At 36.0% G+C, this 16,094-nt stretch overlaps 1 protein-coding gene across 8 annotated transcripts; it reads left to right on the forward strand.

Moving 5' to 3' along the window:
• The first annotated feature begins 3,429 nt into the window (after positions 1-3,429).
• LOC103716704 (cytochrome c1 1, heme protein, mitochondrial-like) lies at positions 3,430-11,542 on the forward strand. Of its 8 annotated transcripts, none has more exons than XM_088712599.2 (6): positions 3,435-3,735; positions 4,486-4,554; positions 7,893-8,110; positions 8,185-8,691; positions 8,787-8,856; positions 11,040-11,542. In XM_088712599.2, exons 1-4 carry the CDS (start codon positions 3,544-3,546, stop codon positions 8,189-8,191), a joined length of 486 nt encoding a protein of 161 aa, XP_088568725.2. In that variant the 5' UTR covers positions 3,435-3,543; the 3' UTR covers positions 8,192-8,691; positions 8,787-8,856; positions 11,040-11,542. The 8 variants fall into 8 exon arrangements, 5 of the variants coding, with proteins under 5 accessions (XP_088568726.2, XP_088568725.2, XP_088568724.2 ...); XM_088712597.2 differs by having other exon boundaries at positions 3,441-3,735; positions 8,513-8,691; XM_088712598.2 differs by lacking the exon at positions 11,040-11,542 and having other exon boundaries at positions 8,787-8,970.
• Positions 11,543-16,094: the final 4,552 nt, after the last annotated feature.

Here is a 16,094-nt window from a genome sequence, read left to right on the forward strand (position 1 = left end):
ATAAATCTAATATATAAAATTTTTAATAATGAAGTTAAAAAATGCGGAGACATAGTTCGAACTACCTATGCTGTTGAAATCACCATTTATTCTAAAAACTTAAGCTAATAGGATGAAGTAGTTTTATTTATATATATTTTATATTTTCTTACAGATATGCGGGAGCCTTATTTAGCTTTTTCTGACAGAGGAACCATTTATATGTATATAAGAGTATTCCATTGGCAATTCTTTGCCATATTGGATAAGCTAAATGATACATCAAGCTAATTCATATCAATAATATCTTGTTAACAATTGTTGTGGTTGAAATGTTGTATATTAAATTGATTGTTTAAATCATATTTTGAGGAATCATTGTGATGTCTTTCCTTATTACTTCTCCTTAAGCTATGGAGTGAAAATGTCGAGAACTCCAAGCTTGTTCCAATAGCAACCTGAATGCATCCTTGGGAACTTTGACTTAAAAAGAACATCAGTTAATTGATTTGAGGACCGACGTGAATAAGTGATCCTTGTGCCATACAATGTGAAAATTCTGGCATAAAAGGTGGAATTGACTGTCATGTACAAGACATTGATGTTATCACAGAACAACTTTGCGGTCTAAACAACATGATGTAAAATATTTTTGTTCAATTCAACTGTTGCATGTGCTGTGGACTGATGAGCACTTGAATAGAAAATTGTATGTGTTTTCTTTGAGCTCCAAAAGATTAAATTTGATCCCAGAAACACGCAATAGCCTTTGGTTGGTAATCTAGGGATTGGACAACTTGACCAATCAATACTATAGAATGAATATAAATTAAGAGAAGTGTTGTAAAACAAGTAAAGATCATGAGTTAGAGTCCCTCAAACGTAAGGAAGAATTCTTTTAACAAGCTGAAAATGAGACATGGTGGGAGCATGCATATGTTGGCAAGCAAGATTCCAAGAATAAAATAATTTCGGACAAGTATGTCTTAGATATTAAAGGGCACGGACAATAAAATGATATAATATCACATAAGCAAAAGGATGGTCTAAGAGACCTTAGCAGCTAATGGGGTAGAAATGAATTTACATCTAGACACGTGTTCATGATCTAGTTGTTTTTTTATGCCTAATTTAATTGTGAAAGAATAACACCTCAAGAGTTAGGTATGACTTCAATACCTCAAAAGCATGCAAGGGGCCTAAATCCTTTATAACAAACCTAGAGGCAATATCTAGTAATAAAATGATCAAGAAGAGCAAGATTACTACAAATAAATATGAATTATCATGAATATAAAGTAAATGAGAAAAAAGAATTAATGTCTACTACTACATAAGAGAGAGAGAGAGAGAGAGAGAGAGAGAGAGAGAGAGAGAGAAGTATCATGTGTGCTGCAAATAAAATCTAGATAAAGAAGATAACTAACTTTGAATATAAGGTAAACAAGCTCTGCAAGAAAGCTTGGGGTCTACTCCATGCATATTGGGTCCTTCAAGTGACCATGCAAGAAAGTATTTTTTACATCTAGTTATCTTATCTCCTGTTGAAAAAAAAGAACAATTGTGAAAACTATTCAAATGGCCGATGACTTTACAATAGGATCGAACATCTCTTCGAAATCAATTTATTTTACTTAATTGTATCATTTTGCAATAACACAAGCATTGAGATGCTAGGGTGAACCATCAAAGTTTAACTTGGTTTGATCAACATTTGTAGCCAACTACATTCATAGATGGCCAATAAGGAACTAGAGTCCATCTAAAATTACTATATAATGCTTTTAGCTCTTCATCCATGGCCTCAAGCCAATTAGGACATTGCAATGCACTTTTAAGTGTTGCTTTTTATAGCAACCGTTGCACATTAAGAATTGGCTTTATAATACCCGTCTTAATTCTAGTGACTTTTGTTTTATATCATTAAATCAAGAAAATGAATTGATAACAGGGAGGAGTTGGGCCATATGCCCTCCTCCGTGATTTTCATATTGGTTAACAGAGCGAGATTTTAGTAACATCAATCTTTATAAATATAGGGTATTAACATATATGATATATAAAATACAATCTCACTGTCAAAAGTCATAAACATAATTATATCTCAGAATATTGACAAATACATATCAGTGATAAAACTATTTTAGCCTTCTTTTGTATTTCTAAAACTTTAAATTATAAAGTATTAAAATGAAGATCTAAAATAGAAACATATAACCATTTTTTATGAGCCTATCTAGCTTATATTTTTTAAGTGTCTATCCAAATTCAGTCAAAATTTTAGTTTTTAAACTGCAGAAAAGAAAAAAAATATATATGAAGTCGGAGAAACGTCATTCGATCCGGTTGGAAAGGCATGCTCCTTATTAAAGCTTCAGCTTCTGCATTTTAACCTGCCAGAGAGATCTACCATACATGCATCGTGATCTTCGTTGGGGTCCATCTTATAATCATATGCTCCTAGTTGGAGAACTTCTAACCTTCATCAATAAACACTCCTTGATTGCATGCATATATAACACAACTGAATGTAATATAATTTGGCTTTCCATGCTCTAAGATCATCTCATCAAAGACTTCCATAGCTTTGTACCAGAAAAAGAAAAAAAAAAGACTTCCATAGCTTCCCAAGCAAGTCCATTTTTTCTAAATCTCATAATCATAGTGTTCGATGCAATAAAAGAACGCTCTTTCGCTGATCGTAAAAACCTCCTTGCACAATCTCCATAACTATATTTTTTCGCATGCATGTTGATAAGTGCATCATCAACGCATTGATCTACATTGACTCCTAGCTTAATCCTAAAACCACGCGTCTTCTTCCCTTTTATTTCCAAAGAAGCTAAGCTAGAACATGCATTAGATGTTGTTGATAGAAAAATTCATCTGGTTTGATGCCCTCCAACTTTATAAGATCTATAATTTCATGGGCCATACACTTACCAGTATATTTTTTTGCCCCTTTCACCATATGATGCGGTGTTAATATGGAATACAAAAAATGATTAAAAGCACTTCAATTGTCTCTGTTATAAAGCTGATTATAAGTAGAGTCTAAACTATATTTATTTTTAATCAGACGTTCAGATCGGTTGATAGCTTCAAATCAGTTGCTCCAATTCATTGCACCACTTTTTTTTTTTTTTTTTGGTACGATGGCAGGTCACCCTTGTCAAGCATAGGAGCAGCCAGCAAGGTCAGAAGAAAAAAAAATAATCCAAAGCATAGGGCACCACTACATAATCAGCCCAGATGAAGCTTCCAGCATGGTGAACTGCGAATGAAGCCACCCAGCCGGCCGCGTTGCGCAACTTTTGTAACAAATCAAGAACCTTGCAGTGGGTAACTTTTTTTCCATTGATGCTTTGAGATTCGTGTTAGATGGGCTCCTTCCGCGTGTGCAACTTTTTTTTTTCGCGCGCATCCACCATTGGGTTGCGGAATAATTGCTTCGAGATCCGTACAAGCTGATGGTAGAGAGTTCAAAATGCTTTGAGAGCTGTGCGTAGCGCCATCCAACAGTCCAAGTCGCGAAAGAAGATCGATCATTCTTTCGCGCGAAAGATGAACCTGAACCCGTTACCGCCTCCCGCTTCAACCCCTTTCCGCCGCGTAGACCCTGCACCCGAATCACTCCTCTTCCATCCCCATCTCTCCTCCGCAGAGCCGCAGAGTATCGCGCCTTCTCCTACTCCGGCAATCCGACCTCAGCTCCCGGAATTCCGATCTGCGCCTCCGGCTCTCCGATCACCTCAGGTACGCACCAACCCCTCGTCCCCCCTCCCTCCTGTATCTTTAGATCCCCGCCGTCTCTTCTCCTCCATGACCCTAATCTTTGCAGCACCCATCTCTTAGTCCGAAACACTCACTCTAAGCGGCGAGATCCCCTCCACCTCTTCCCCCTTCCCTTCTCTGTCTCACCAACACTCACCCAAACTCCCACTTGATCTCATATGCCTTGGATTGCATTTGAACCTGTACGGAGTTTGAACTTCTACTATGAATAACTTAATATGAAAATAGATTTTTTTTAGTCTTCAATCTTCGTTTCTTTTCATTTTTGGTCTGAAATTTGAAATTTTTTTGGCAAAGAGTAGATTAGATGGCTTCTGGAAGAGGTATTAACCAGCTCGTAAGGAAGAGATTTCAATTCCAATCATCGGCTTTTCTTAAAGAAACGTTCAAGTTCCCTACTATGCCATATAGAATAGGTTTGGCGATTGGGTGCATTTTGATGGGGAATTTGTGTGATTTTTTTTTTTTCGTCTCATGCTTCTGCATGAGGCCCTACTGCATTTTGGCAGTTGATGTTTCCAACACTTACCCAAACTCCCAATTGATCTTATATGCCTTGGATTGTATTTGGAACTGTACGGAGTTTGAACTTCCAGCATGAATGACTTAATATGAATTAAACTATCTATTTCATGAAAATAGATTGTTTTTAGCCTTCAATCTCCATTTCTTTTCATTTTTGGTCTGAAATTTAAAATCTTTTTGGCAAAGAGTAGATTAGGGGCTGCCGGAAGAGGTGTTAACCAGCTCCTAAGGAAGAGATTTCAATTCCAATTATCGGTAAGTGTGCTTTTCTTAAATAAAAATATGTTTAAGTTCCTACTATGTCATGTTAGAATAGGTTTGGTGATTGGGTGCATTTTGATTGGGAATTTGTATGAATTTTTTCGTCTCATGTTTCTACATGAGGCTCCATTGAATTTTGGCAGTTGACGTTGACTATGTTTTCCTCATCTTGTCTGCATAATAATGTTATTTTCCCTCTATCGTGAAAACATAAATGGACCAATCTAGCCAATACAATTGGATGAGTCACACACTATTAATTAGATTTATACCAGGTACAAATGTTTGCCTTCTATTTTTGAAGGATGAATGACTACAAAGAAAATTGTGCCCTAAAGATATTTTTTATTCGCCGTCTTAGTATCAGACTCCATATCGGTACCATACTAGCACAATATCAGTATGATATGGAGTTTTTTGACATATTGAGTATCGGTATGCTACCTGTACTAGGTATTAGTACTAAATCGGTACGATACTGTACACTCCATACCACTCGGTTCGGTCTGATATGATGTATCTTACTTTTTGTCTATATGTCCAATAATTTTTTCATATATATCTTTATTATTTTCTTTCTTTGGTTTGTTTTTTATTTTATTTTATTTTTTTCTTTCTTGCCTTTCATCCTTTCTTTCTTTCTTTTCCGTTTGTTTTTTCTTTTTTTTCTTCTTCTTCTTCTTTTCCTCATTCCTTCCTTTTCTTTCTTTTTTTTCCCCTTTTCTTCTTCTTTCCTTCCTTCTTTTTTTTCTCTCTTTCTATTTTGTTCTTTTTTTCTATTTCTTGTTTCTTTCCCTGCGTGGAAGAGTTCCAGAGTTCCAAACCCATCCTGGTTCTTTGTCTTACAAGAATGAAACAGGACAGCCAGGGTGCTTGGAGCAGCTTCCCATCCCCTTCTTGCACTCGGAGCACCTCCACATAACGCGCGGCGTCACTGGTAAGGTCCCTCTCTCTAGTTTCCCCTCCCACTCCCCCCCTCTCTATCTGTGCTAGGGTTAGGGTTTAACCCTCCTTTTTCCTTCCTCCCTTTCTGCGTCCACCCCTCCCTCTCCCCCCTTTTTCTCTTCCTCTTTCCTTTTCTCCCACTCCGCCTCCCTCTCACTGTTCTCGGTGTGCCCCGGAATGGCACGGTATGGATCCCTAACTGGTCGCCGGCTGGTACATCCTCTGGTACCGGTTCGGCAAACCTTTCCTATATATACATTAAAAAATATTTTCTTTAAAGCTTTTGAGTTATCAAATTTCTATTTTTTTTCTCATTACTCTGTTATCAAATCTGACACCTTTAATAGTCCGATTTCTTGTACCGTGGACCCTGGTGGAGGTCATTGGTGTTACAGAGCAACTGGTGTTATGAAAGAGCTGAGTTGAGCTTGGACAGTTTGGCTCAGCTCGACCACATGAAGAGGCTGTTTGTGCTCATAGTTGTGATTAAATGTAGTTGAGCTATAATTGTTCAAACTTTGTTTGCAGTTTATACAGGGACCATCCACATTGTAAAAGAAAACTCATACAGCTTTTAGTCAAATTAAGGTGGTATATTTTGTTGAGATCATGTGATAATGCTTGCCAAATGTGAATAAGGAAAACTTATATTAATGTTGTCTCACTGTTCTTTCTCATTGGAACTGGATGTTAGAAGTTAGAACCCACAAAAAGTGAAAGATGAAATTTTCAGAAGTATGCTTGGAATATAATGTGAACAGCCTTCTAATGGAAACATCTGTAGAAGATTACTTAACCAATGCTATTGTGAAATCTTGCAGGGTATTGTGATTTGGACATAGTCTGATACATCTGAAATCTAAAGCATAAACTAATGCTAAAAAGAAATATGTCCAATAAATAATTGCAAACTTCTCTCTTAAGATAATTGTGGAATTTTTTATAGGAAATGGAGGAAGCGAAGTGCTTCCCCCAGCATTTATTTGAGAATGAAGAATTTACATCGAGACAGAGCTAACAAAGAGCTCTGGAGAGAGAAGGAAAAGACAAAGCAAAAGGATAGAAAAGAATAACAATCAGTTACAATGAACACTTGTTGGGAACTACTTCACTGAGACCCCAGATGCAAGCCGGGAGGATCAGGTAGGCTGATTTGGCAACGGAGGGCGAAGAAGATTGAGTGTCATGGTGGCTATCATTTGCGTTTGCGAAGGATGAGTGGAAGATGATGTTTATCAGCTTTTCCCATAAAAAGAGACTAATGTACAAGTGACCAACCTATTGTATTGCCAGCTATGGAGAATGGAAATAGATACGAAATAATAACATGACAAACATGGCCATGCCAATACAGAGAATCTGGGAAAAAAAGAAGATTTGGGTATAGTTAGGATGCATCGATAAATAAACAATTTTTCTCACATATATTAACTGTATGTAATGGAAACTATGATGGAGAAACTTGCAGCTTCTGATCGCTTATGGGATCTGGTTCCTTGCTGCACTTTGACTGCTTTCAGAATTTAATTCTTCTGAGTCTTCTCATCGCTGTCTCTCTATCTAAAGAGGAATGCTTCTTGTGTGCTGGAAGCCTGGAATATCTCTTTTGCAGCTCTTTTGAAAATCTTGTATATTCTCTCTGCTATGTTGTAACTTCACTATTTTTTCTGAATAAATTTTGGTGAGTCTCCATATTTCTCAAAAAAAAAACATTTATTAACTATATTTTAAATGGTGCATGAATTTGTGTATTTAGAAAACATTCTAAGTCCTAGATCTGCTCCACTCTCTTCTAGTAGACTCTCCCTTTTTATCTCAGTTATGGTACACAGGAATGAAAGGCAAAGGGCATTCTATTTGCCTTAAGATTTTTCAGATTTGGTGTCCGACTTACTCGACCCAATTTGACCTGTAAGTTGGCAGACCATAAAACTATCCATGATGTATGAGAGAAGTAACTAGATTATGTCGCCACTATATCTAGTACTATTTCTTTTTGAGAGAACAAGTGGTTGCTTATGAAAGTATCAAACATGCATTGGACCATATCGAAGTTGTATCAACATCTAATAAACTGTAGCCTCTTGGGAAAGTGTCCTGGGAAAGTGTCCATGCTTCATAGCTTGTGAGAGCACCAATTGAAAGGATCTACATGTCGGAATATTGCTGCTTAAAATTTTGTACAATTTGACTCTTAAATGAGAACTGAAAGATCCTGTGGAGTGGAAGATGATATATAATTTGTTTGATGGTAGAATTTGTTGTGTTTGGACCTTCTTGAGTTTAATATATGTTTTGTTATACAATGGTGGTTGCCTATCTCTTCTCACTTTTTATGTGAAAAACTTCATTGTTTATAGCTGACATTTGTCAACTTTTGGAAGCAGTCTCCACCTTTGCTTGCATCATTTCGGCTGCAGCAGGAAGAGGCTGTTGGATCTGCTGGCCTGAAGTCACTCAGGGCATTAGTAGTAGCCGGCATTGGTGTATCTGGTATTTTAAACTTTGTCACCATAGCATCTGCTGACGAAGCAGAGCATGGCCTACCACGCCCAAGCTATCCTTGGCCTAACAAAGGCATTCTTAGTTCCTATGATCATGCATCGTAAGACTATCGCCACTTTTATCTACATGTTTCCTTGAACTGTCATTGTTCTATATGAATTGCTTTTCTTTCAGATTATAAGCTAGATGGGTTATGTACTTGAGGAGACTGGTTATCTTTTAATAGTTGAGGAGATACATTGGTCTAACGTTCCTCCAAGTTCTTAAAGAAGCTCCTAGCAAAATAACTATTAGATATTGTACTAGTTAGTAGCCTACAAGGGCAAACACTCCTTAGATAATTCTGTTATTTAGACATTTGTTGATAGCTGTAACTATATAATGATGTGAATTGTGAACGGAATCCGGCGTGGTCACCAAGTATACCAACAAGTTTGTGCTTCTTGTCATTGAATGTCTCTGATTTCATATCGGGATCTTGTTGGTGTTGCTTACACTGAAGAAGAGACAAAGGCAATGGCTGCTGAAATTGAGGTGGTTGATGGTCCTAATGATGAAGGTGAGATGTTTACTCGTCCAGGTAGACTAAGCAATCGCCTTCCTCAGCCGTATCCAAATGAGCAAGCAGCTAGGTTTGCAAATGGTGGGGCACATCCACCAGATCTGAGCCTGATTGCCAAGGTCATACAACTAAGAGTGAATTCTGATTACCTGTATCCTTTGGCTTGTAAGCAACTAACATGTATCTCTTTGTCCCCCTGTTCCTCTCTCTCCAGGCATGAAACAGTGGCCAGAACTGTGTTTGCCCTTCTCACTGGCTACCACAATCCTCCTGCTGGTGTTCTGGTGTTTTTTTTTTCTGTCTCTAAACTTATGTTATGCTTTTTTTACATTATACTAGCCTGTATTACATGTAAAACATATGATAGATAAATAGATATATATGTGTGACATGTAAAATATGATCCACCTTTGATTTGTTTCTTGATGTACTTATCTTGTCTCACATAAGAGGCTTTCATATATTAAACAGTCATGCTTTGCATTCTCATTCAATCTTCTGAGTTGTTACCCTTCTGAACTTGCAGTATCTAGAATTCCTGGCTCTGATACTCAGACAAGTTATTTCACATACTACTTTATTGAGATTACTGATACTGTGCACATTTATCTGCCTATCTTCTTCCTTTCAATATAAGTTTAATATTTCAGTAGTGTGCACTGTGTGCATGCTTGTGTGTGTGCATGTTTGTGCATGTGTGTACTTGTGTTGGTGAGAGCACATCAATTGTGGTATTTTTAGTAGCAAGAAAATGCAATATTTGTTGCATCTATCCAAGCTTGGCTAGTTGCTTGCTAAAATAGGAAGTTGACGTAACCCGTCAAGAAATTAGGTAAGAATGGTATTGATGAGTCATGATTTTCTGGTGATTTTTGCACATTTTACTCAAGTACTTTTCAAATTATTATGAAGATTTTCTAAATTTTATTTATTCATCAAGATGACGCCCTTAATTTTATATCCTCTTTTACTATTTTTTTTGTTTCCTATTCTCTGGCATTCTTCTGAATATTTCCTAAACCGCTGCTGATTAGTCTATTTCAGCTCCTGTTTACATATTCCTAAAATCTGAATTTTTTATTAGTTGTCTGCTAATAGTTTAATTAGACAGCAAAAATTTATCTTTGTCCTAACCAATAAAGCATTAAGCAAGGTCAAGGTTTCATCAATGCTTTTTAACCACTTCAAACTTTAAGCATATGTTCATAAGGGATGTCTTGGACGATGCTGAAGCAGCTTGAGCCTTTTTGTTTAATTCCTTTTATCTAATGATTTTCTTTTGGAAGATTTGTTGCTTCTTTGCTTTGTACTTAGATTTTCTTTTTATCACCAAATACCTAGTGGCATAAATGCCTGTGAAATAATTGACTTTTTAAGAAGCACTTCTGCACACTAGTTCCATTTTCTAAAGATTTTTTCCATTTACATTTTACAAATGGGCATAAGTTTTGTTATCAGATACTTGGCATCCTTCCAATTGTTCAGTTCCTTGTTTGAGGAACCATGCTTGGTGAATACTTTCTTAGGCAAATGAATTCCTCAGTTCCTCCATTTTGGATTTTGCTTATGTTCGATGCACCACTTTCATCATCAACCAGTCACACATTTATACTAATCAGATAAATCCACTTTACCTAGGAGAATGCTCACCATATGCATAAATATGCAAAACCTCATTTCATGCATTTAAAGTTTTAACTCCAGGTTGCTGCTTTTCCTTAAAAATATGGAATTTGTTTGTGTCAGTCTGTCTTGTGCCATGCTTAGCTGCTTGAATATCTTTTAGACCTCATTATGAATTTTCCTCGCCATCATGATGTCCTCAGAAACTAGAGGGGAGCTCATGATTGATGGACATGGAATTAGGAAGAGTGCGCGATTATTGTTAGGATCTTATGATCCACAATCCATATCAAATGGTCCATGTTAAAATGTCCATCGATGATCCAGATCAGATCTCTAGATCAGGATTGTAGGATCCAGATTGTGGATCATATGATCCTTTGGATCGTAAGATCCAGATCCAGGTCTTCTTAGGTTATCCATCTTTTAAGTCCACTAATTTTTCGACATGTAAGATGACCAATCTATCATTAGTAAACCCCCAAAATATCAAATCATCAATCTCCTTTAAATTGTCATCTATTAAGAGTAAAAGGATTTAGCTGTTTCGGAGCGAAGACCAAGTGTCATCTCTTATACCAGGTTGGTAATTTGATTCCTTCTAAAATCTCTTTACCTCAAAGTAAAATTGAAATCAATAAGCCTATGCCTTTAGACATTTTTTGGGTCGAATAACTCAAAATATGGCGAAATAAAAGTATATTATTAATTAGTCAAATATTGTGTGTCTTGGACATAATATTTATGAGCTTATGATTGTGAGAAAGTAAACTTTTTGTGCTCTAATATTTTAATTTTTAGCAGTAATCAGAAAGTTTAATACATTTTTTTTCTCTTTTCATAGATAGCATTCAAATGAATTTTTCTACTGCCCCTTGCTCTACTCCAAGCTGGTTACTGCCGGCGCTTGAGGTGGTCTGTTCTCAAGTTGCGCAAACTGGTCGTTGATGTTGTCAACTGATCTCCTTGGACTTGTTAAGGCGATCATTTTTGGTGGAAGAAATAGCAATAATCAATTCGGGCGATGTATGATTGCCATTGGGATGGTATTCCATCTTGAGCGATTTTCTTTCCTTTTGTTTTACTCCTTTTTTTCTTCTCAATTTGGGTGAAACAATCATATGGAGCGCTTGATATCTGATTCTTTTGAACTTCAACTTTTTAGTTTGTCAAGGCTAGTCACAGCCTTCCACAGAAGAATTTGAAATTCATGAGAAATCATATCATCAAATGGTGTGTGCAAAAATTATGTAACAGAAAAATGTTTGTAATGTTGTTTGTTTCAGAATATTAAGTGATAAAGAAGGTTGAAGAATATAAGCAGGGAACAAGGGTTCAAAAAGGCAAGGTAAATCTAGTGAAAATGAGAATGTTAGAGATAAAATGTATAGTAAAACTTCAAGGGACACAGTCAAAAAAATTGAATGTATTTAAAATGTGAACATTATATGCTTAGCAGTGTGAAAATTGGCTCAGTCTGATGAATCCTAGAACATTATCATTGTCTTGGTCTTTTGTAGTAATTGGAAGGCATGCTTATAATATTGCTCATGGTGTTCGATTTCCTTCTACTATCTCGCATGCAAAATAATTTTTTTCTGGTAGGAGTAAGATGCAATTTGTAATTTACTTGTCGGTAAATTAATTCTTCCATCTATGGATGATGATTGCAATCTTCATTTTATGTTTGTAATGGTACCTACAAGATAAAACTATACAAGTAAAGTAGATAAAGAAAAATTAATTAGATAGACTCATAGCATCTTTGATTGCTATATCCATTACTAAATTCTGGTGGCTTTAGTGGAGAAGCTCCCTCAATCAAAATGGATACCGACCCGTTGTCTCTATCTTATCTTTTATGATTTGAATTAAACAATCTTCCACAATCCAAATGCAATAAAATAACAGAAGTGCCAAAAAAAATCATTCAAATCGATTGCGCAGGGATGACGCTACTGGGACGTGTCATAATGCATGGTTTATAAAGTAATCTAACTTTCATAATGCATGGTTGCCTGGAAATAGAATAATTTATGTGGGAGACAAAACAACCCCATTAAAATAAGCCAAATGCGTATAATAGAATATTCAGGACACCTCAAAATTGACATGGTTGTTCCTAAGATCATTTGACAAAAGTGGACAAACAAAACATAGTCCCGGCTAAAGAAAAATAATTTCAAATCTTTAAATGGCTAGCATCAAGATTACAAATATAATCAACAACTATAGGTCTATAAAATCTGAGGTTGAAATCAGATCGAGTACGAGTCAGGTACTAGTATATTTATATCCATATCTGTTTTATTTAACAAACATGAATAAGAATGTTAGTCGGATACAAAAATTTATATTCATATTTATTTTAAACGAATACGGATACAAATTGAATACCAAAAGCTTGAATATAAATATATAAATATAAATTAGATAATTAAACTTTATAACCACAAAATCAAATATATTACTGAGTGGATAATAAATAAAATTAATAGCATGTTAATGTGGTCATTTATTTTTTTAAAAAAAATATTAGTGCTGCATAAAATTAATTAGGGTTATAAATAGAATCGGATACGAATCGGATAATTGTCTATCTATATTCATATCTATTTTTCTTTGACAAATATGGATATTAGTTAGATACTCAAATTTCTATTCATATCTAGATAGATTCGAATACAAATGGATCTACACAGATATTATCTAATCCACTTTTATCCTAATGAAATCCCATTAAAATTCAACTTCTTAATTTTATTCATTTCTCAACTTGTCTCTTGGTCTTAAAGAAATTACTACTTAAAAATTTTTAATTTTTTTGGGAAAAAAAAAAAGTGGAAACAGATGGTACCAGTGATACTGTATAGTTTCATAAAAATATCGGTACAGATAAGCGATCATGTACCATAATTCGCTACCGGATACTGTACCATTTTTTAAAAAAATCATGGGGTAACGTGCAGCAATTGGCCGCGTGGGAGGAGGACTCACGCAAATCAAAGTACTAGCTAACAAAAATCTGGTATCCGGTTCATGTCAAGGTGATTTCGTGGGGGCCGTCCACTTGACCGATGTTTTGTTGTTAATTAAAAAAATTATCCACCAGCCATTGTTTTTAACAAAGCTTTAAATCTCTGACAAGCTGGCCCCCAACATGGCCACCTTGGTGGGGTTTCCTTTCTCATTAGTTAACGACTCTACCTAAATGTGGACTAATCATTTGAGTTCTTTTGAATCCAATGGAGTAGCCATCCAAAATCATTAGGATAGGACTAGGTCTATACTAGGTTTCAAAAAATATAAATTGTGCCACTAGCGCGATCTAGATTCGAAACACGCGGGTATCGATTAAATGTTTAGGTGGCGCTGAGGTGACATACTCACACGTGAGGTGACCCACGGGTCGGAGGAGGTATGAGAAAAAATTTCTGCCCGTATCGAATATTCTCTGGTAGAAGGGAGACCCAGTGGGGACTGCTATGCGGATGAGATTTCCTCTCCCCCTCTCCTCTTTTTAACCAAAAAAATAATATATATATATATATATATATATATATATATATATATATATATATATATATATATATATATATATATATATATATATATATATATAAATTGTAAGTAGTATCTGCACATAACTCATCAACTGTCCATGATTTTAAAAAATGTAGGTGATTAAATATTCATCACCCATCTTGCAATACTTGGATAGTGCACTGGCTTACACTGGACCTGGCTTGAGATTGGAGAGGAGCAAGTAGTTTTCTTATAAACAGCCACCGGTTCTAGCTTGAGTTTTCAGATAAAACAATCCTTATGAACATTATTTTTCTAAGCTTTTGTGAAGATTGCAAGTTTAGAAATGTTCCTCAAAATATCTAGCTCGTTGTTGGAGAGCTAGAATGATTCACAGCAGCCAATACGTCTCGTGGTAATGAAAATATATTGTTCTGAGGTATATCATGATTCAGTCTTCATCGACCAATCCTCACATCTTTGTTGGAAAAGTTTCTTTTGCAGTTCCTTATAAGGACCAAAAAAATAACAAATTTCCACCTATACAAATAAATTGTTGATAAAACTCCAAAATAGCATCTGCTTTTGACCTCATCTTTTTGTTCTCCTTTTCCAACTATATATTTACTGTTGTAGAATTCATGATGTGCAAGCCTTATGTATGAAGATGGAATGTATTCTTCATGCTGCATGCGAGTGGATTATAATCGTGTCCATACGTACGCAACCATATTTGCCTGCATGTACATACGTACGTGTAGAATTTTATTTTGCTATACTCAGAAGGATCATAAGGTGTCATTGCTCCATGCACAAACCCTACTATATTTGTGGGTCCATGCAACCGGCATATTTTTATCTGGCTCTCTCCTAGCTTTCACTTGATCAACTGCATCACCAATGGGAAAAAACAACATCGAATACATTAGAATTTTGAAGGAGGATATGGTGGACTTGGTGGACACAGTTAACAAACCCTAATTTTTGGATCAATTTAGAAGATAAAGGGAAGACTAATTCTTGGAGCATTGGCAATATTATTGACACGGTCTCATGCCTTACTATAGAAGATGCCACTCTTTGTTCTGTGTCTTGCATCCACGATTTTTTTTTTCTCAAAAAATTAAAAACTAAAAAAGGGGACCCAGCCCTTTGGAGATAGAATCATGATTCCAGCATCACTCTACTCTCCCTTGAGAGCACCAGTCTTAGCGGCAGTCAAGGATTGTTGCGATGCACCGAGTCACATAGGTGACACATGGAATTTTTGTAACACCTTAGAAGTGGGGAATGGAATTGTGGGGGAGAAATTAAACCTTCAAGGAGTGGCACCAGTGGCGTGGGAGGGTGTCACTTCTTACTGCAGGATATTCGGGCCATAATTAGCAGTAGCAAGGCTTTTCAGACCAAGTACGAGTTTCAAAAGACTAATGGGGCCGTGGACTGGATGATCTCGTACGTGGTTAATCACTCTGGGGATGCCCCGTGGGTTAGAAAGAAGGAGTCGCTTAAAACGTTCCGTAATTTGTTGTTTTTTGATCTTTTTGAATATATCCATATTAGAACGGTATAAATCATACGATTTAGTAAAAAATAATTAAAAAAAAAGGACAGCCCCAAATTTTTGAAGCATATGAGCCGCATATGGCTGTGAGAACTGGAGAGCAGGACTGGTGCTGTTGATGGTGCCAGGTCACCTTGGCAGTGAGGTAGAAGCCCACCTCATAGGACATGCCCTCCATCTGAAGGGCATACCCGAAGACCCTATAATATTTTCTTTTGTCACCCAAAACGTTATCATGATTGAACAGTATTGTTATTTCTCCACTATTATTCCTTTTCTATTATAATGACTAAGAACTATATACTATTTTATCCATATACCAATCTGAGACTGAACCTGGCAAATGATGGTTATCTTTTATGCTGCAATCTGGACTAAGAATTTCATGGAGGATAGATGTTTTCGTTCTATATTCATAACTTTTAAATTGTTTCTTAGTTAAATTTTAACTCTCGTAATTAGAAGTCAGGATCTTTAATTTGTAGTTTGCAATTATATTTGAGAGTTTCACTTCTAAATGATCTGTTGTTCACGTGTTGCAAGAAAATAGATGATTAAGCAGGGCTTTTTGACTACATATTGCGAGGTCTTGATCCAGTATACATGAATGGCAGGCGAATTAGAACTAAATATTCTTGGTTTGGGTCTCTAGTCGAACCTTGAATCACTGAAGAACTAACCTTCATCAATAAATATATCAGTTTGAGTACACGAGAGATTTGACTGCGTGAGAAGTGCTGAATTTACTAAATATTATTATTTGTTTGGATGCTAAATCAGAAGTTTGCGTGCAGTGGATCCAAGTTAATC

The sequence above is a fragment of the Phoenix dactylifera genome, chromosome 16 (genome assembly GCF_051530095.1).
Source record: "Phoenix dactylifera cultivar Ajwa chromosome 16, Ajwa_hap1_PhDact_Kaust_v1.1, whole genome shotgun sequence".
Taxonomy (NCBI): Eukaryota; Viridiplantae; Streptophyta; class Magnoliopsida; order Arecales; family Arecaceae; genus Phoenix; species Phoenix dactylifera.